Here is a 22,765-nt window from a genome sequence, read left to right as displayed (position 1 = left end):
TATGGATTTTCTTTAAAATGTGCATTGTATTTTAGATGAGTATAGCCATGAATCAAGCACAATGCTTCCTTTAACAAGGCTAATTATTCCAGTACATAAACCTGCAAGTACTGAAGTATAATAAACTCTGAACCTATACCAGTCACTCACCATAAATAAACCATTTACAAGAGATTTAGCCAGTGTATGTTGTATCTGCTGGTTCTCTACCGCACTGCCAGGAAAACATATCTGCTAATCAGTGAAATTAAAGAATTAAAGGAGAAGTACAACCAAAAGATCTTTTTTGGCTGTACTTCTCATTTGAATCACAGGAGTGCAGTTAGTTCTGCACTCCTGTGACCTGTTTTCAGCTGATGGCTGACGTCACTCAGCCGATCCAGGCTGGAGGAAGGACTTTAAAATCGGGATCCACCCAGGAGTCTGCCGCTAATTGGAGCGTTGGGCGGCAGAGGGGGCAGAGTATCGCTCTCTGCTTAAAGCGGCCGTGAGAACTCAGCGATCATGTGACTGTGGAGTGCTCACACTTAGGTCGGCGGGGGACTGAGAGTAAGTATAAATGGGAAAAAAAAAAAAAAAGAGCCCTACTTCTCTTAAAGGTTTCCCTAATTCTACTAAGGTACATTGGAATGAAGAAGCTTTTCTAAAATTTGATAGGTAGGATTGGTCAACAATACTGTCTCTTGCTCAGTCTTAGTCTATGCTGGAATACCAAGCTGGCAGAAGAGTTGGTCTATGTGAAAGTGTGTATAGGAATTGGGATATGGCTATGGGTTTTTCAGTGTCAGAACCAGTTCATTAAAATTTAATTAACATTAGGACCACCATATAATGGTTTGATTTTATTGAAATACTAGCACAGCATGAAAACTAAGAGCTCTAAAACATGAAAATAAGATATAAACAAAAATGACAAATGTTTAAAATCAAACCATAAATGGGGAAAACATAAAAACATATTAATGAACATAAATCATAGTGTATAGAAAAGGCAGTTCTTTATTTTGTTCATATAATTTGTAACAAAGGCAAAAACAAATATAAGGTAACATAAAAGAAATCCAGTGCTGTAACAAAATGGATAACAAGTTCAGCAATATAAAAAGAATTAGGAGATGGCCAGTTGTCACTGGCTATGTTTCATTTCACTGAGACATTGGATCAGCCATTACACTGTTAGGGGACATATATTATATATTTACACAATGGCCCCCACTGATATGCCTAACAGCAGAAAGCACACATTAACCTTTCTAGGCTGAGAAAATAGGTTAGCAATTTCATTGGAAGGTACCACTTTGTACACAATCACCGGCTAACTTCCCTGCACAAGGTCAATTTGTCTCACAGCACTAAACTAACAAACTAGACAAACTGATCTCAAAGCTGAAGACAGGTTCCTTAGAACATTATATATATAATTTTTACTTTGCCTGGTTCACCTTAACAGCTTTTAATAAACAGTGATTTGAGAAATTGAACTACAGCTGAACTCCGAGCACATGTCTGAATTATGTCTGCATAACTTTATTAAAATGTGCTCTTTGTTTATCCTTCAGTGGTTCATGGAGCCTTAAAACCTACTGAATAGATTGTCTTCTGACGTTCAGAAGACAGCTATTTCCTGTCCATGCATCCATCATACAACCTTCTTCTATTATGGTGGAACACCAGTTGACTGACCACCACTCTGTAGCTCACCCCCTCTGCATTTCCCCTCCAAAATAGGCAGTACTATTCCTACATGAAGAAGCTTTGCCTATGCTACAGGAACAGCAGTCTAATGATGGGTGTAAAGAGGAAGTAGAAGGTGATCCTTGCTCTGAGCTGTAGATGTTTTGCAATTGCTTATACAATAATAGCAAGCAAGGCAGCAGTGCAGTGGTGCTGCCTACTACTCACCTTCCTCCATCTCTTTCAGCTCTCCTGCAGGAGAGGTAGAGGGAGGTGAGCAGCAAGACTACTGCTTAACTTCCTTGCTCAACACTGTCAGGCTCCAAATAGGGGATCAAGGGGCAGGAGGCAGGAATACTATGATGTATTGCCCTACTAAGTGTTGTAAGGCTCCTATAGCTGCTTGAATCCTGATAACACTGAGCAGAGCAGGACAGATATTTTGATACTAACTTCTCATGCCCACACTGTACTTGCCATGAATGGGCTAAATGAGAAAGTGAGCAAGAAGCAGCAGCACAAGTGTTGTACTACCCTGCTCAGCACTGTCAAGCTGTTATATATCTGCCATTTATGTACTTGTACAGCAATGTCAGTATAATGAAGCTTATTTTTTTCTCACCTCAACAATCTTTCAGTGGCAATAGAGGAGTTCTCTGCTCCCATCACCACTCATTCAGTCTCTTACAGTCTTGCCCACACTTACTCTATACATGTGCACTATATGTGTACAAAAAAAATAAGAGTCTCTTCCAGTCCCTTCCATTGGCCCCAGCTAGGGGCACTTCCTATAGGAGACTTTTTTTAACACTACCAGGCCTAGACATTATTATATATGTATAATAGGGCAAAGTAGGGAGAAAATTTGTAGGAGTGGAAGCTTTATACTATTTCTGTTGCCTGAATGTCCAGATTACAGCTTTAAAATTAGCATTTACTAAGGGCTGCAGAAAGATATGTGTAGGTAAATAAAAAGAGATGGGAAACACCATAAAAGAAAACAGTGTACTTGAAAATGCTTATACTGAACCGGTCAGTATGCTGAATGTATAAAGTATTTTAATGTGACCCTGTAAATCTTTAAAAAATGTCTAATAGCAATGTCCTACGATATAGGAGCTTTTATGCTAACCTCTCCATCTGCCCAGATCTCCTATCCTCGCCTCTTAAGTGTTATACCCTCATCAGTCTCTAATATTCAACATTTCTGACACTATTGGGTGCTTTTGTCAACGAGGTTCCATCCTCCAACTGGTATATTATGACAAAACGCTAACTGTATAACTGTTTTTCTTTATCCTATCTAATCAGCCCAGCTCAGGCAAATATGCAGTAAAATACACATGTACGTATAGTACTGACTCCACTAGCTTCAGAAACACAGATGTAAAATTGACAAAAAAATTACCCCCCCCAAGAACATGAATAAAAATAGTTTTAAAATAGTTTAATCTATTTTTAGATAATACTTTATAAATGAGTTTGATAAGGGATGGAAACCCGATGACATCTCCCAAGATGCATCTGGATATACAAGTTTCCTTATGACCAGAAATTACTGGGAATCCTAATATTTCATAATTGATAGTTTTATAAAGCAGTAGTATGTGATTTTCAGAAACATTATTGTATAAAGTCTGATGAAAAACCCAGCATGTTTCAAACCTTTAATCTACAGCAGGAGTAAGCAACTATGGAGAAGTAGAAAACTACATGAGGAATATGGAAGAACTCAAGGATCACCACGGTGCAGCACACTTTTTTTTTTAAGCCTAACACCAGGAATACTATGACTTTAAATAGTTTGTTTGGACCAAGCTGGCTCAATCACTTTTATTTACTAATCAAAGCAGTGGCAGTCAGTGCTGTATAAACTGTTAGTAGCATCAGCTTCATAATGTTTACAGCTCTGTGTTCTAGCACCAGTACGGAGTGCCAAACAGAGTCAGGCTGAGCACTGCTCAGGCATTCATAGGAAGCCTTGTATTTTTATCAATGAATACAAGGCTTCTCCTACTTGGCTGAGATGGCAAGGTGGATGGATGACATCATGAATTCCACCTCTACAAATCAGGGGAAGCCTTGTATTTATTCCTAAAAATACAAGGCTTCTTGTGAGTGCTTGCACAGCTCTCAGCCCAACTTGATTTTGTTATGGAATGGGACAGAATGCCCCCATACTGCTGCTGAACACAGTGCTAGATACTGTATGTGGCTGATGCTACATACAGTTTATACAAAACTGACAGTTGCTGCATCAAAAATAAGTCTATCAAAAATAAATTGTAGAAGAATAGGTAGTCTAACCAGTGATCAGCTCAACGTGAACCTATTCCCCCCTTGATACACACAGGCTCTCACAGCCCTGAAACATCTCCTTTCCTGCCATCTAATTTATAGCAGTTACTTCGTCCTTTTCCTTACTCTAACCATTCACAACGTCGTTCCTGGAAAATCAGGGTGAAGCCTACACCTCCTCTCATCTCTCTCCTCCTCCCAAACACAGCTCACTATGCTGTTTAACAGGATTAGTGACACTGCTGTCATGCTGTCACTAGCAAACCTACCCACCACATTGCTGCGATCAACAGGTAAATTGTAACTGACCTGTTCAGCAACAGGTTCACACCATACATGCACATTTTCTGCATGTATGGTGTGAACAAGGCCTAAGTAATATCCCTTACAACCAGCTGCAGTTTTATGTAGATCGTAGGTCAACACCTATGATCTACATAAAACTTCAGCTGGTTGTAAGGGATATCACTTAGGTCTTGCTTACATCATACATGCAGAAAATATGATTGAAAATGACACGCAGATTTCACTTGCAGAGACATCAGTTTTGATGCACGCTTCAATTACTTTTATACACATTGCAGAAAAAAATCTACACATGATACTAGTGACATCTCTGCACCAAGATGTGAACTCTCCACACTGATGGATGGCTAACAAGTTACAACACTACTATGACATGTAATGAAAGTTACCTACCTCCTTCTTATTCACAGGTTCCTAACACTTATTCAGTCATAAACCAAGTGCTTAAAATTCAAGGCATCAACTAGCTGACAGCTACAATATGTCAGCACCAAAATATGTGCAGAAAGTCCAATATAACTTCAAAAGGGCTTCCAACAAAGTGAACATATAGGTGACCTCTGTGTTGTGATGAACAGTAATTATCTAAGGCAGCCATGTGTTCATTTATCATAGATAAAAGAGCAGGCATAATCAGCTCTGGTTATACAGTTTTGTATGTCGGGAATAAACTAGAGATATGTAACATTTGGCATTTAATACCCAATGGTCTAAAGCAAAACTTGTCTGAGTAGATTTATTTTTTAAAATGTACATGGTCATAAAAAACTGTGTCAGTTTCTGCAGAAGTATACTGTATGCATGAATTACTTTTAATGCCTGCGGATACCAATAAGGATCTGATGTAATTCCCCCAGGGGCACTGTATTACAATTCAGTGCACATTCTAATAGTTTCAATTACATAACAGTATCAACAATAAGGAACTAATCTAATTTTAGTATATATAGTATATACATATGGTTCTGATCTGACTTGTTATATTTTTTAAAAAAAGCCTTAATCCATTTCTAATATTTAATAGAATACACACATACAGTGTATGAGTGCAGGTTTTTTTTTGTTAAAGCGGCCTGCACTAAAAAAAAAAAAAATTAGGATTTGATATCTTATACATTTACTTATATTAACTATTCCTAAACAGCATCTTACATAGTTTATCTTTTTCCTTGAATGCCTCCTGTAATATAGCACTACAATCCTGTACCTAGGCACGCCTATCTTGTAGTCTCATAGCTGTGAGAGTCATTGCTGCCTCTAAAGCTGTCCATCCATGAATCAAAATTCAGCCAGTTCAGCAGGAACCGGCCGAATTTCGATCCATGAATTGGCTAGCTGGTGGTACGCAAGTCAATTTAATGGTCAACTTAATTATAACCAGTCCGTCAGGTTTTTCCTGAGGGATGTGTTGCTGGCTATTGCGAGCAACACTAATCATTGTATTCTGCCAGTGAGAAAGGCTTCTTGCCAGCAGAACACAATAGCACTGTGAAAAGGATTCTCCCATCAGCACAGAGTGTGTTGATGGCAAAATCAGCACATATTTTTTTCAATCAGCCTGCTGGTTGAACGAAAAATAAAAATGTATAACGCACAGCCAGCCTAACTGCTTTTCTCAGAAGAAGTGAGCTTTGGAGATGTCACCACAGTTCTGCTCACTGTTCTTGTTGGAGAGAAATCTATACCTAAAGACCTGCATGCAAGCATCTCCACAGTGTTTGCTACATTCATTTTGTAGATCTGAGCCTCCTCCCCCTCTCCTGCTTCTTGAATATTGCCCCAACCAGTCATTAGATCACCAGTCATCAGGCCAAGCTCTTCTACCAAGATGGCCATCTCCACACAGACAAAATGCAGAACTAGAAATGGTGAGTGAATAATGGGACAAGATCAGTTGCAGAGATACCACAGGCAAAACTGGTGACTAGTCATTTGCCCTGGCTTGTCTATTTTGGGAACAATTTCCACAGTTCAGGTCCACTTTAAAAATAAGACTTCTATTTCTATCAGCACGAAATATGTCAAACAGATTATATGAGTGTATAAATTACAAAGCTAGAGCATACATCTATTTTTTTTATAATAATTACTTTCAGTAAAAAAAAAATCTGCAATGATAAATATTCTAAACTGCATAAATATGGCACTTTTTCTATGACTTTTCAAGCACCACCTGTTGACTTATTATACATTAAAAGTCGTTTAGTACATATGCTTGGGGAATGTATGCACACAGTAGTAACTTCTATTACCCTATAACACAGGGGATTTGTCTGGTGCTTGGTGCCAGGGTTTCACATACTGAAACACTAGTTAGCCAAGCAGAGGATATTTAATAGTATCATGCTTATTGCAACCATCTACCTGCAATTATATGTGCTGCTTCAATGGATATAAATCATTAAAGCAGCTCCCGTGCTGTTAAAATAAAGCAATTCAATTTTTCAAGCAATAACCAAATACTGCATATATTACTGCAGTGTATAATTTTCACCTGGTGTTTTACATATACAGGAACATTTTTCTTTGCTAAATGTTTTGTAAGCACATTTTCCAGGCATATGTTTGCTGGCTGGTTCAGCTTTAAGTTTTATGCATTTAGAAGATAAACAGCATGCCCAACACTGTCTGGTTAAAAAAAAAAGATGTACAAAGGGAAATGCTGATGTCAAAATGAAGTAAGAGACTGAGCAATTAATCAGAGTTTACCACTCTTTAATACAGAAAAGGCAGTCCAATAAAAGGTGACTGGCTGTTATGGGTGACCATGCTTTGTCCAGTGCTTTATTTTTAACTACTACAATATCTGTACACTCCCGATGTGCCAATATAGATTTTAAATGTTTGCTATTGGCCTGTCTATTTAGCAACAACTATGTCAATACTTAAGGTAATAATGTAATACAAATATGTACGGTCAACAAGGGTTCTTTTGGTGATATTGTCTTGCAAAAATGATTTTTTTGCTTTTTAAAAGCAAAGTAACAAAATTAAAAAAACAAAAAAACATTTATTTTCTACTTTGATCAGTGTTAGCTACAATACTGTTATTGTAAACACTATACATTTTCTTTTATAATCGGTCCCATTTAAAATGACAATAAATGCATTACAAATAACAAAAGTTATTTGTTTTTTCTTTACTTTGCACTTTGTTAAAGCAACCCTAAAAAAAAAGGTAACTAAGGGTTAATAAGGGGTGAAATAGGAATTTTATTTGAAAAGGAAATACAAAATTATTATTAATTTTTTTTAATGTTTAGGTTGCTTTGGATTCCATTCACACTATTGTGGTGCACTTTTCAATGTGATTGTGTAGTGCGACTTTGGATGTGGTTAGCATAGTTCATGAAGCCAAATTGCACCAAAGTACAACAGGAGCCTTTTCCAAATTCACACTGCACAGAGTTCTATTGAAAATAAATGTGATTTCCTTGTCATGTGATTCTGTGCAGCTCAATCGCATTAGAAACCCACCAGTGTGAACCAGCACTTGACTGACATCACATTTCTCTATTTAACCTCTGAACAATGTTTATAAAAACACTGTGTTAGAATGTCTTTTTTTACAGTAGTAGCAGCAGTCACACACAGCAACTCCTGGCTGTCATTTTGGGGAAAGGGAATTGGTGTAAAATACAGGAGGGGAAACAGCAGTGAGGCAGAAGGACAAGGCATACCACATGTGCCCTGTGTCATTATATGAGGTTTTTTGGTGGCATACACAGCAGGTCCAATCTCTGCAACTGGTTAAATCACATTAGCAGTTTTTATTTTGCATCCAACTTCTACATCTTGCATGCTACTCATTCTGTGACTCACTTTTCTTTCACTTTTCCACCTTTCATTGTTCCATGTCCTTGAGTCTTTGGTTAAAGGTCTCTAGAGCTTCTTTACAACAAGCAGCTCCCATTTACACTTGTCAAGTAAAATGCAACTGGGATGGCCTAATACTTTCCAGAGATGTTTCAAACATCTATCTTAACCACAGATCTTCAGCATGACTTTCTCTTAACTGGCAACATTACAGAAGCTCTAACTCGAACATAAAATATCAGAAAGTCAAGTCAACTTACTATTGGCTGTCAAGATCAATATGTCAACTTCAGAGTCCCTCTGTAGTGAAGGATGAATTCTGAGTGAGCATTTGAAAGCTACCTGTGTTCTTTGTAAAATAAGTTTTCTTAACAGGAAGGGCAACATGGAGCTCTTTCCAAAACCTACTCCCTGGGTGTTTAGATTTTTCCCCTTTCCATTTAATAACACTGAGTACAGATTGAGCTAGTTTTAACTCCTTCACCTTCTTTTTGTTCTTAATTGCTTTATACTGAACTAACACAAGTCGAATATTGCCCTGGGAAGCCATGTTTTCCAAGCCAGCTTTCAGTTCCAAGAGGGCCTGGGTACCTTGATGGACATAACTTGGGCTAATGACAACAAGAAGACGTCGGCTTTTCTTAATGAAGCTCAGTGTCTCATCTGTAATGACTGGTGGGGAAAAAAGGAAAGCATTAGTGTTTCGAGAGTTCTTAATGTGTTTCTAGAGAAAAGGTGGTCTAAAATACAATTAGCAGGAAATGTGTTTTGTTATCTAGTCCTATAAATGCTGTCAGGAATTGTTTCATTCGGTCCAAGTACAGCAAAGTGATGGCCTCATTATACATCAGAAATGTTGCAATTGCTTATGTGCATTTGGAATGTCCTCATGTTGTTCTGTTGAGTGAACAGAGACTCCACAGCTACAGGAATAATATGTGAAATAACCTGAATAACCTTAATTCCTGCAAAGGGTAATACAGCTCTGATCTGGACAACTATGAAGACCTCAGTGAAGCTGTACATTTTGTGTTAACTTGAGCATTGTTACTACTAATTATTACATCACTGTTTAAAAATATTAATAAAGTTCCAGTTTCTGGGTGTACTTTGCTCTAACAATGATGTTAAACTGAAATGGAACCCATTTAAAAAGCATAGAGTGGTTTTATTTAATTTCTTACAGTGAACTATAACCACATGACAGTCTAGACTGTTTCCTCAACTGTACATAGTCATTCCACCAGATGGTTGCAGCAACTAGACATATGCTTCCCTACTAAAAATAAGAACAAGTACTTACGAAGAATAAAGCTATCGTATTACAAGGCCCTCTATGGAGTTAAAAATAGATGATAGTCTGGTTTCTTGAAGCCTAACAAAGGTCATTTTAAAGACTCTGGCCATATTGCAAAAAACAAAATAGTTTGTTGTTTGACTGGCCAGGTAAGGTAAACTTAACATAGTTCACAGTGGTTAAATACATACACAAAAATCAAACTAAAGTCACAGAGATAGATACTTGAAAGTGAAAAAGCTACTTACTTCCACCAGGTAAGCTGTCTCTGTCAAAGATACACAGCTTGTATCCAAATTCATTTTCCAAAATCCCTCTCAGAGTCACAAGAACAAACTCTTCTTCCTCTGCATTCCTTGCGTAGGATACATACACATCATATTCCTTTCCATCTGCCATCAAGAAATCAAGAAATGTAAATCAGATACTGTTTAGGAAAACAAAATACATTTTAGAAATAATGTCCAAAAAGCAGTGCACTGGAAAAGAACAAGATTGATTTTACTTGTTCTTCACAAGGTTTTATAATATTGTAATTATTTAACTTTCCTTGTAGTAGTACTGTAGAAAAAAAAGCAATCCCTAATGACAAACCCATGTAAATCCATATTCTTATCTGCTGTGTATCTCTGCACCTGGGCATAGATTTTTGCTGGCCATTCTTATATATTTAAAGCTGAAGGGTATAGAGAACCATACTAGTTATTCATAAGATTGTGTATGCCATTACCTGCAGACAGCAGATTCTGCTTAAAATCTTCCCTACTGTGCTTCCTTCAAAGTTGCCATATACTGCCTTGAGTGGCTATCTTCCAGCACTGAACGTGATAGCAGCCGCTTCCACAGAAAAAAAAAAAGATGTGCTGCTCACCTGCCCCTTCTGCCCCCTCTTCCAGTTTCAGGGCCATCTGCAATCTCACCACAGCCTTCTTATAATTGGGTCTTACTGCTGTATGGAGTGCACTGGACTCTTTGTATTTCTGAACCCCATTTCCCTCTCACCACTATCTGCCAACAATTAAATTCACTGTTCTCATCACTGCCGCTGCCACCATCCAATACCCTTTAATATCTACCATCCCAAACCTTGTCCGATATATATATATATATATATATATATATATATATATATAATATATATATTTTTTTATATTACAGCATCTTACCTCCAATGGTTTCATCTGTGCCAAAATGAGCCCTGTAGAAGAGCACCAATTCCAGCCAGTACACATGATATACAACAATGAAGCATATAACAAGAAACAGTGTTGCTCCCAGCCCACATGCCAATTCAGTGATGTATCGTGGAGTGCCAACTGTAAGAAACATTATAATAGTGATTACCATATTATTATGATGCATATGTCAGCACCAAGAACATAATGCTTTCAAATTAACTACTGAGCTGTCTCTACTGACTTGCTACACGGAAAAGAGACTTAAAAAAGATGAACATTTGTCCTTATAACACATGTCAATACTCTATATCTATAACGACATACGGCTACTGCAAAAACATAATTAAATGCATTTTAAATCACATGTCAAACCACATATTTTCTATCGGAAAACAGGAATAATTCAAAATTCATAATAATATGAGCTGTCCAAAGCAATTCCAATATATTCTCCATGTGCATTTAACGGTGACTTGTTGAAGCAAGATGTTATTCCCGTTGATGTCAATTATTCAGCAGACAGCCTAAACAGGAAAATAGGATGCTGTGCTTCTGATGAGAAATTGACCAGCTTGCTTTGCAATAAAGGGGTGTCAAGAGTTCACAGACACATTTACATAAAGACTGATAATGGTTAGAAGGTCAAATTATGTCAAGAGAGTGCAAACTCAAGAAAACTGATCAAACCGGATCCTTGTCATTATATCGACTAGATGTGCATTTTCACTGAAATACATTACATGGCTGAGAACCTACAGCTCAGTAAGAATTTAAGATAGGTTTTACAGCACAACATAAATATTACTTGTACATGAAGTTGCTGAAATGTGCACATGTGCTTTGAAAGCACTGTTATTAGAGAATAATTGCTGAACCTTCTGCAAGTTGTGTATGATTACTGTCCTGTGGTTAATACTACAAATATGGTAAGCCAAGGATAGATTGTAATCACAAAGTCATATATTTTAACCACTTGATTTCCCCAGGCATAAATCTCCTTGAGTCGCAGAGCATTTCTTTCATTTCTACACCTTTTAGCATTTGTAGTTTAACCTAATATATTATTCATTGTTTTTTTCAGGACTCATAGGGGTTTAATTTTTCAGCAAATTTGAATACAGAGATTATTTCCTTGATTTTTTTTTATAGGTGTAAACAGTAAACAATTATTTAAAAAAAACATTTTCTGGTAAGTACGCCCAATGCAATGCTTAGGTCATTTGCGGAACCACCATATACAGTATATTAACCACAAAATACAATTAAAGTCTGCTTATTATATATATATATATATATATATATATATATATATATATTATATATATATATAAAATGTACGGTTAACTGAGGAAAGGTAAGGCTCAAATAGCTGTTTGCATTTTACTTTAACAAGTGATTTACTTCCTTTGACCTGCTTCAAATCTTCAAAGCTCCTATGGCCCTTACAGGAGGGCCTTCACATGCCTGTCTAATAACCGTTATGAAAATAAACAGGTGTGTAGGTAACAATCTCCTTTATAAAAAAAAAAAAGATCTGGCGTTTGTGTTTCTTGTTTTGTGGATGGATCCTTTGTTCCTTCCTTGAGGATGTCTGAGGAGGATAAGCAGAGTAGTATCACAAGTCAACATCTGTTTTGATACTGCAGCATTACCTCCCCAGGAGCTACTTGAATATGTGCCCCTGTTTTCCCTTATTTCGATAGAGACAGTGTACTTCTTCAGCCAAATACACACACACACACACACACACACACAATGGCTCATTGTCTTCAATGACAATTTAGGGGTTGTATGGTTCTTGGAGTTTTATTGTAGAACTGGGCATAGGAACGGGGAATTTCAGTAGGATACTCCAAATATAGAACCATTCACATTGAGGGCACCTAAACTTAATCTCTCAGTTGAGCAATGCAGAAGTCCAAGCCAAACGCAGATAGCAGACTACCTTGTAACATAGCAGCAAGTAGTTTTAAGAGTGAGCCAAGTCCCTTTAGCTGTAGTAGTAATAACAGGGTTGAGCTCCTCGGGTACAGGCCCGTTACGGCAGAGCACAACAGTCGAGAAGTAATAGCAACAGAGCAAAGTCCTTTGCAGTAGCATCAATTGGACAAGCACACTAGCCCGAGAAAGAACACTACCCAATATTCCCTTTCTCAGACCCACACTGACTATCAAGCACCAAAGGGTTAGCAAAGCAAGAGTCTCCAAGATCTCTCAGCATCTGTGCTCACAAGTCCAAGGACAGAATGGTTGCCTCCTTCCAATCTTCCAAGTGACTCTCTCCAGTGGTACCACACAGATCTTTACAGACAACTCCCCTCAGTTAGCTTACTGTAGAACCAGGGTTACGCTTTGTAAAATTCAGGCCCTCATGTTGACCCACCTGAGGCCACATGGCAGCAAGTGCCAGGTGAGGTAGCCTGCCTCCAGCTTGGCTTGCTGCAATCCACTCCCGGGAAAGACCTAGAGCCCATGTACTCCCAGAACAAAAATACCACTCACAGCATGCTATGGTGGTCACCTTCCCCTGCAATTGGCCAGGGCTGTATCCATATTCATTTGCTCAGCCCCTACCCATACTCTGGAAGGCTCTCATAGCTTCCTGAAGGTGAACAGAACTCAGACAAACTCCAGCAACACCTCAGCAGCATGAGCAGACCTAACTAATTATTCACATCACTCTGTTAAGCAGAATAACACACTGAATTTACATGACAGCCTTTCTAGTAAGCAGAAAAACACAACTATGCTTAACCTATATCAAATACAAATCCTAGCACCTGACCAGGAAGGTGCTACAATACATTCCATAGTGACTGTATTAAGGTGACCGAGTTACCTGTGTGGATATAAAAGCTGGGATATGTTTACTCACATCAACACTTATTAGAACTGAAGAAGCTGCTTGGAGAAGTAGCAAAACATCTTTAACGTGATTAAACTGGCTTCCTTATGGAGCACAATGTGTGTCAGAATGACCGCTTGTAGTGTCCATCAGCAGAACCAATATTAAATAAAAAAAATGCCAAGTCAATAACTTATAATGCAGAGTGCTTTTGCAAACTAAGTGTCATCCAGATATGAATTAAATCTACTTTAATTATATCAAAAGTAGTAAATGTAGAGACTGGAATCCAAATATACTTTCATATAAGTAAGAAATTTAGGGGAAAATAATAGTAAGTTTTACTATTTTGATAGAATTATGTTTAAATTTCCAGGGGAACTAAATACAGTAACAAAATCCAATTATTACCGCTAAAATCAAAATTAGCATTAGCATATAACGTTTGTCGTTTTTCATTTAAAAAAAAGCCAACATATTCCATACTGTACTATCAATGTACATATTTTCTTGATTCTCAATTCAAATGTTTCAACGCACAATATTGATAAATACATTGTGGTAACAAATTGTAAGAATTCATGGTCTACTGTCTGTGTTTACCTTTCTCTTTGATCAGTGCTTGCCTGGAGATAGACCCCAAATGGTTTTTGGCTGAGCATGTATAGTTGTGTTTGAGCTCATCTGGACTGATATTTTTAATGTATAATTTCTTAGTTATGGTTTTAGCTCCAGGATTCATCTCATCCAGTTCAGATCTGAAACAAATAAACACAACACATTACTTTTCAGATGTAGGGCGATGCAAGCAGAGAAGCAAACTCCTGTTCACTTGACGGTAAAAGTAACTGAGAGTGGCCTAGGCACGGAGCTTAAAAGAGAAGTATGTGCTTCGGTTAAAAAATTAAATTATACACATCTAGGTTGAGGCAGAATCAGTCCCACACCACTTCTAAGACTGAGAACTGTGTTGATTAATGACCTCTAGACTTGTGAATCCGCAGTGACATTATAAGTGTAGGTTCACTTATAATGAAGTCCTACAACACATCTTTTAAAATGAGAAACCATAGTTCTATAACTTCTGTGACAAAGCATATCACTCTGTATACTGTATTTCTATAACATTTAGCTGTAAAATATGCAGACAAAAATGAAAAACACAAGTTAGCTGAAAAGTTTACTAGGTTTGTAATTCCAAATAGCAGCAGAGTTATGCACGTTAGGAAATGTCAGGGTTGCTCCTTTGCAGTTATTCTAGATGATAAAGGAAGTACAATAAATTTGAGTTTGGGAATACCTGGACAATTTGGTAAAAAAGGAGTTTTTTCTTTCCTTTTCCCTTGTTAAATGTTTCCCCAGGTTCAATTCCTTTAATGTAGAATTCAGAAGCTATTCAGTACAATCTTTGATGCTACAAGCATCCACTAACAACAGAAAGGTTCAAACAAATGAATAGCTGTCATTTTACTGGTCCATGGTAACCTGGCTCCTGGGTTAGCTGAACCCAGAAATATATGATCTTTTATATACTGAGAAAAATAATCCAAATACATGATTTGTTACACTCTATTATTATTATTATACAGGATATATATAGCGCCAACAGTTTGTTCAGCACTTTACAATATAAAGGGAGACATTACAGCAATGATACAGTTCAATACAAGAGGGTAAGGAGGGCCTGATCCTGAGAGCTTACAATCTAAGAGGGAGGCGCTGATGGTACAAAAGGTAATAACTGTGGGGGATGAACTGATAGGAGGAATAGAAGATTCCGATATTAGCTGAAGGCAGGATAGGCTTCCCTGAAGAGATAGGTTTTCAGAGATTGCCTAAAAGTGGGCAGAGTAGGCAATAGTCGGATAGATTGGGGTAGAGGGTTCCAGAGGATGGGGAAGGCTCTGGAGAAGTCCTGGAGACAAGCATGGGAGAAGACAAGGAAGCGAGAGAGCAAGAGGTCATGGGAGGAGCAGAGAGGATGGTTTGGGTGATATTTGGAGACAAGATTGGTGATGTAATTTGGGGCAGAGTTATAAATGGCTTTATACATTATTGTTAATGTTTGAATTTTTTTCATTGGGCAATGGGAAGTCAGTGGAGGGATTGGCAGAGAGGGATGGCAGATATGGAACGGTTGGTAAGGTGGATGAGTCTGGCAGCAGCATTCATGAAGAGGGGATAGCCTTCGATTAAGTAGGCCAATGAGGAGGGAGTTACAATAGTCAAGGCGAGAGATAACAAGGGAGTGAATAAGTTGCTTAGTGGTTTCCGAGGTTAAGAATGTGTGTATCTTGGAGATGTTGCGGAGGTGAAGTCTACAATATTTGGGGAGGGACTGATGGTTGTATTATTGATCTTGATGGAGAAGTCAGGGGAGGGGACATGGGCTGGCTCTAAATACTCATACAGAGATTTACTGAAAAATATGAAGATAAAGCACTAGGGCTTCCCATTTCATGCTTCTGCTCTGACTGATTTATATGGATAACAAGAATTGCTTTTCCTTCATACATTAAGACTGGTGTCTGTAGAATGAAAGAGAAAAAAAAATGGTAACAGTGAGCAGTTTCCCATGCATATATTTTTCTTTATGGGTAGAAAATAACACATTGATTCTACATTTGGTCGATAAGGTAACATGCAATTATACTAAGTTCCATTGTATTGTCCCCCTTTATATTGTAAAGTGCTGCACAAACTGTTGGCGCTATATAAAGTAAATCCTGTATTATAATATTAATTAAGAACACATGAAAAAAGAAAAAAAAAATAGTACAGTCTCACTCCCTAGAGAGGTTCCTGGCCAACATATTTTGTTATGGGCTCAAAGGGTCAAGAGACCCTGTTCATTTAGGACAGGTTTCCAGTAAGACATGCAATTGATAATGCAAATTACCTTTCAGTAACATTTACTCTTGGGTCAGTAATGTCTTCTTTTCTCTTGCCATTTATTGTCCACCAAATTTCATTACTGGAGTTTTGAACGTAAGAGAAATACACTTCACAGGTAAGTTGCATATCTTCTCCTAAATAAAATTGCACCATATAACAATAAACATGTCAATATGAACTGATGAAGAACTCATTTAAAAGAATATGAAACATTTAATTTATATGAAATATATAAACAACTGTAGCTACATATACTATATATGTAATATGTTTCACTTAAAGCTGAACTCCAGGTATGATCTTTATTACATAGTTACATTAGTCTAGCTTGGATCAATGTAAATATGCATATTTTATATCAGAGGGACCACTGTAGAAGCCTCTTCCAGGTCCTGTGTTGAGTGGCTACGTCACTGCATACTGACCATAGGGGGCCCTTTTGCTCTGCATCGCTACCATTCACAGAACACCTTATATTTTTCAATGGACTTCACCACCCCTCCTCTCCACTTCCTGTAAACAGAGATTACCTTGTATGCATTGGGAAAAAAATACATGGTGTGCTGTTAATGGTGGCAATCCTGAGTGAGTGACCAGTGTGGTCAGTATGCAGGGGACAATATTCAGCACAGGACCTGGAAGACTGTTGTAATCACTGGTTGTAGTGCCAAATACTACAGTGATTTTCAGCTTCCACAGTGGTCCCAAAGGTATAAAATATGCACACTTACTCTGGTCCAAGCTGATAAAATAAATACAAAGATTAAATACAGATTTTGAAGCGGTCTTATCTGACAAAGAATTTGTATTTCTAATCCCTCAGTCCTGCGTTTTACACAGTCCTGACAGACAGCAAACCAGATGGATGACACCATTTTCTCGTTACAGTTCAAGAATAAAGTGGTGTCATTTTCCCACCTCAGCAAACTGAAAAAGGTAATCTCTTCTCTCACTCTGCTCTCTTCCTTCTACCAGTATATTCCCTTGCCTCGTGAGGTCTCAGTGCTGCTATATATGGAAGAGCAGAAGGCTCATATTATGTTGAATTCAGGTACTAGCACTATCTGCATTAAGAAAAAAAAAAATCACATTTCATGAGTTTGAGTCATGAGTTTCATGAGGCGGCTGCAGCTGCCAGGAGTGTGTGTACATGCTACAAGCCTACTGTTGACCTTCTAATGAAAGCAACCTGGCATCCAAATAGTTGCCAGATTGCTTTCTCTGAACCTTGGAGTGCAACCCCTCTAATACGAAGCCTACCTGTCATGCTTCGCTGTCCCACCTGCGGCCTTGGGACCCAAGCGGGCATCACTGAGTGGAGTGGAAAGAGACCAGTGAATATACATTCGCTGATCTCCGCTAGCTTGAATGAACCCAGAAGCAACATGTAGTTCGTCACTTTCAGTTTATGGTGACTCTTTTCTTAGCCCTTGTGTGATGTGCACTCCGTTAAGCTTCAGCTTCAGGCAGGTGAGACATCAGGAGGTAAAAAAACCCTGATGTCTCATCAAAGAGTGCATTAATATATCGAATTCCCACATTAGTTCAGTGGGTTTAAAGACTGTGAACACTCAGGATTCCCCTCAAACCCATATAGACAATCAAGAAAGGAGATAGATGGAAGAGACAGAATATCCAAATCAGCATTCCAAAACAATGTTTATCTAAAATAAAGGCAGAACACTTATTTTATAATCTAATTAATGACATCCTAAAAAGCTATTGTGAGGCCCTCCAAATATTTTGGGGGTCACACTTGACCAAAATGAATTGCCTTTACATTATATAAAAGTCAATCAAAAGAATTTAACTCAAGCGGTAATTCTATTATGTAACAAGAGCAATAATGGAGAAGCCAGAGTGTTAGTCTTTACAGATACTATGATATCTGCATTTTTCTATTTAAGAATATGCAGAAACGCAAAGAACTACTTCCATAAAGAAAATTTTACATGGAGCATATTTTCAGAAGACCACCCCTGCTGAAGAAGTACTAGTATAAATAATAATTAGCTGCTAGCTTAATTCCATGGGTCTATAGATATGTTTTATTACGAAGACAGCTGCTTGCGGCCCAAGATACACAGTGTGATTCAAGTAAATTCTTGCAAAACAACAAACTACTATTGTGTAAACTGTCTGGGAAATCAAAGTGTATAAACTATTATTACTGGCAGGATGTAGGTCTTGCTAGTTCTTGTGCTTGTCATTAGCTCAGCACCTGTATACCTGCAGAGGACCCTGGCCCCTAAGCCCATGTTGTATACAGGACAAAAATACTGGTACTTTATTTGATGATTAAAAAAAAAACCATATTTGTTCTATGTGTAAAATAAGGACACAATCTGACAACTGCCAGTGTTTAAGACAAAGACAATGCTGACATTTTAAAATGTAAAAAGGCACATTACCATAAAAAGCTTGCTGTTGAAATCTAATAAAAATTATTGAAAAAAATAGAATATCCACCTGATATAAAGAAAGCTTCCAAGAATGTAAATATTACAGTATATTTATACTTTTGCAAAACCGCTTACCTTTTTTCTTACGTAAAAATCCTATTTAGATTTCCCTTTCTATGTAATGTTAAAAAGAGGGCTGTGGGAGTGCGCATGCGCGGCCGGCGGTACGGGACATGTCTCCCTGAAGCTCCTCCGTGCCGCGGGTAAGACAGCCCCCCTGCCGCGCGATCCGGGCTCGCACTGATCCATAAGCGGCCCCGATCATCAATATAACCCCCCGGCCACCTGCAATAATGGTCAGGGGGGGTCATAAACACCAGGTGGCGCCGCCCTGCAAGCCCATAAAGGAGGCCCTAGCTCGAGCCTCATCCAAGATGGCCGCCGCGTCGGGGAACTACAATGCCCAGCCAGCATCCTCCAGGCTTGCAGTCCTACAGCCAGAGTGACCGAGCCAGCCATGCTCTTCGGAGGGTGAGTCTGCAGATGAATCTGAGACCCCCATGACTACCACGACGCCTGACCTTACTGCCTCTGACCTTCTGACCCGCTTTGAAAAAATGTTGCACAAGGCCCTGAAACAGACCTCTGACCGCATTACTGACCAGCTGTCCAGGGAAATCCGCGAGCTGGGGCAACGCACTGCAGACCTGGAGCAGAGGGTGGATGACTTTGACGCAACACTTCAAACGCAGGGGGACGAAATTGACCTGCTGCGGGACGAAAACCTTACACTTCAGACGCGTCTAGAGGACTTTGAGAACGGGGCCAGACGCTCCAATGTACGTATTCGTGGCCTCCCTGAGTCGATCATTGATGTCCACTCTACAGTTACTGTGCTATTCCAAGAGCTCGCCCCTGCTATTCCAATAGAACGCCTTGAGATGGACAGGGTTCACAGGGCACTAGCTCCTAAACGCACTGACGGCCCGCCGCGAGATATCATAGCTAAACTCCATTTTTTCCGCACAAGAGAGCAACTACTTCAAGCCGCCCGCAATTCGGAGTCCCTCCTGTTTCAAGGTCATGCCTATCAACTATTTCAGGACCTCTGCCCCACTACTATCACCAAGCGCAGAGCCATGAAACCGCACCTGCAAGTGCTTCAGCAACATACTATACCATATAAATGGTGCTTTCCCTTTGCTGTTCGGTTCAGATACCAAGCCCGGGACCACGTATGCAAGACCACTGATGAACTCCTGGACACGCTACGGAACCTCCAGCTACACCCCCCCGCAACACCGTCAGAGACTTCCAGAAGGCGAACGGCGTCGTGCTCTCCGAAGAAACTACAGCCTCCGTCGATCCCTAATGGTCACCTGAATCTACACAAACGCGGTCGATTTTCATCTCCTGCTCCCTCACCACAAGACTCTATGCACTGAATCCTGTTGACCACTTCTACTCCTCCCACCGGCTCTTTGTGTGGTGGGCCGTGGCCGCCCCTGTAGTCGCTACTTGCTGAGTCGAATCAATCGGCCCCCCCATCTGACAGTTTACATTGCATACCTGTATCCTTATTCCTGTTTGCTGGGCTTTATTATTTTTTTTTTTTTCATACCTGTTTCTTTCAACCAGCTCAGGATACGGGCCATTCTAGATATGTCTTGTGTTGGGGTGTTACCTGCCTTACTGTTTGTTACGTTGGGGCTGCTGTTGGGCCTCTACCTTGCCTATTGGACCCCCGGCCCCGGCGGCTCTGATCGCCCGGTTCCGGTCTTTTGGAGGCTGTGCCGGGTGGGTCGGGGTCGCCGGCACCGGGGCACCCCGGGCTTCCTGCCCATTATGTTTGATGTTTTCTCTCTTTCCAGGATCGCTCAAGTATTTATTTGTCTACATGCTGTCTTACTTGTCGCCCACGCACCTGTGCACTCTCCACTTGCCCCTTTGGTGTCCCGTTTCTTTTGACACCACTCGGGCTACAACCGCTCCCCGGACCACCCGGATTCCGGGTACCACCGGGGACCGTTCTCCTTTTCTTTTTCTTCCAGCCTCTTTATGGCCCTCTTTACCTACCCTAGACCACCCTTACCCCTCCCCACCTCAACCCTTAATTTTCTGTACGGCCCCTTGTCATTATCCAGTTTCTACACCCGCATGCTTTCCCCTAGTTCAATTCGCAAGATGGCTCTCTTGAAGGGATTCCAATATTTACCAAATCACCGCTTCCTCCACCCATGGGTTCCCTGAATATCCTTACCCTGAATGTTCAGGGCCTTAATGTCCCGCAGAAGCGCAACAAAGCCTTTCGTTCTTTTGCGTCCTATAAGGCCCACATAGTCTGCCTGCAGGAGACACATTTCACTCCTACCTCCACTCCTAAATTTTTTGGCCCCTGCTACCCACAGGTCTACGCCGCCTCTGCTACTGTTAAGCGCAGGGGGGTTTTAATTGCTCTTCACCGTACTACACCCTTCAAATTATGCACTGAAATTAAAGATCCGGAAGGTCGTTATCTTCTACTTGTAGGGCAATTGCTGGATTTTGAGGTCACCATTGCCACATACTATGCTCCAAACCAGGGTCCTTTGCCATTCCTTTCTCATCTCTTCTCGGTTATTGCTCATCATAAACGAGGCACGCTTATAGTCTGCGGAGACCCCAACTGTACACTATAGCCTTTTCTAGATAAATCCCCACAATCTCTCACTCCACATACCCCCAAACACTCCTTTCAATCCATTCTGCAACAGCACTCAATGGTCGATTCATGGAGGGAATCCAATCCTACTAAACGCCAGTACACTTTTTACTCCCACCCACACAAAGTCTTCTCAAGAATCGATCATATATTTATGACCGCCAGTTCTTCCCCTCGTATCTTGGCTTCCGATATCCTTCCAATCCCATGGTCAGATCACTGTGCTGTGATCACCACCGTTGCTTCTCTAGCTCCTTCTCCCGCTGATCCCTCCTGGTCCATCAACGAACGCCTGCTGGCTAACCCAGCCCACTGCACAGAGATTGCTGCTGCGCTTAAAGAGTATCTCTCCCTAAATCAAACCCCCGGGATTTCCCCCCTCCTATTGTGGGAAGCGCATAAACCAGTAATCCGCGGATTCTGTATTAGTAAAGCCTCCTTCCTGAGTAGAGAAAGGCGGCAGAAACGCCTCCTCCTTGAACAAGAGTACGACCAATCCCATAGTGCCTTTCAAGCATCCCCTACCCCAGCTAACAATGAAGCCCTTGAACACTCTCGACTAGCCCTAGATCTCTTCCTTATGGACCAAGCCGAGCTCTCCATCCGCAGGTCACGACACAAATTTTACACTAAAGCCAATAAGCCCGACACTTTTCTTGCTCTCTCTCTCCATAAACTAGACCACACCGTCAAGCCTATAAGGTTGCGGACCTCATCGGCAACTTTCACCAGCAACCCGGAACGGATTCTACGAATTTTCCACAAACACCTCTCGAGTCTCTACTCTGCCTCCGCTCCCTTTGACTCTCCCCAGGCCGATGCCCTTTTTGGTTCCCTTCCTTTTCCAAAATTGGCTGGTGAGCATCTTGCTACGCTAGAGCGACCCATCACCACAGTCGAAGTCACAAATGCTATAAATTTCTTGAAGCCCCGCAAACGCCCAGGACCTGACGGCTTTTCAGCCACGTACTATAAAAAGTTTGCCCCCATTCTCACGCCTGTCTTGACGAACGCCTTTAATGCCATACTCTCGAATCATATCTTTAGCCCAGATACTGTGCAAGCCAACATCTCTATGATACCGAAGCCAAACTCAGATGACACGCAATGGTCTAATTACAGACCAATTTCCCTCCTTAACGTAGATGTTAAACTGATAGCCAAAATCCTATCAACTCGCCTCAACGCATGTATTGGTTCCCTAATCCACAACGATCAGGTTGGTTTCATACCAACTAGGCAAGCAGGAGACAACGTTCGACTTGCATCCCTATTAGCACATTTAGCTAAATCCCGCAATATTCCCACATGCTTTCTGTCCTTAGACATTCGGAAGGCGTTTGACACAGTCTC

General features: G+C 40.1%; 1 protein-coding gene across 2 annotated transcripts in view; it reads right to left on the bottom strand.

The window, feature by feature from the left end:
• Positions 1-22,765, bottom strand: part of IL1RAP (interleukin 1 receptor accessory protein) — a 302,078-nt gene that overhangs the window by 15,937 nt on the left and 263,376 nt on the right. Inside the window, exons 7-11 of one of the 2 annotated variants that reach the window (XM_089680156.1) lie at positions 16,314-16,443; positions 14,018-14,172; positions 10,558-10,707; positions 9,640-9,783; positions 6,977-8,766 (exon numbers count right to left, since the gene is read on the bottom strand). In XM_089680156.1, the coding sequence (XP_089536282.1) occupies positions 8,384-8,766; positions 9,640-9,783; positions 10,558-10,707; positions 14,018-14,172; positions 16,314-16,443 (962 nt within the window). In that variant the 3' untranslated portion in view covers positions 6,977-8,383. Of the gene's footprint in view, positions 1-6,976; positions 8,767-9,639; positions 9,784-10,557; positions 10,708-14,017; positions 14,173-16,313; positions 16,444-22,765 lie in introns of those variants that run through there. The other variant, XM_089680155.1, reaches the window with a different exon arrangement.

Source organism: Staurois parvus, unplaced genomic scaffold (genome assembly GCF_062004578.1).
Source record: "Staurois parvus isolate SC_StPar_1 unplaced genomic scaffold, SC_StPar_1.0 ptg000235l, whole genome shotgun sequence".
Classification (NCBI taxonomy): Eukaryota; Metazoa; Chordata; class Amphibia; order Anura; family Ranidae; genus Staurois; species Staurois parvus.
This window is presented reverse-complemented; position numbering and strand designations above follow the sequence as displayed.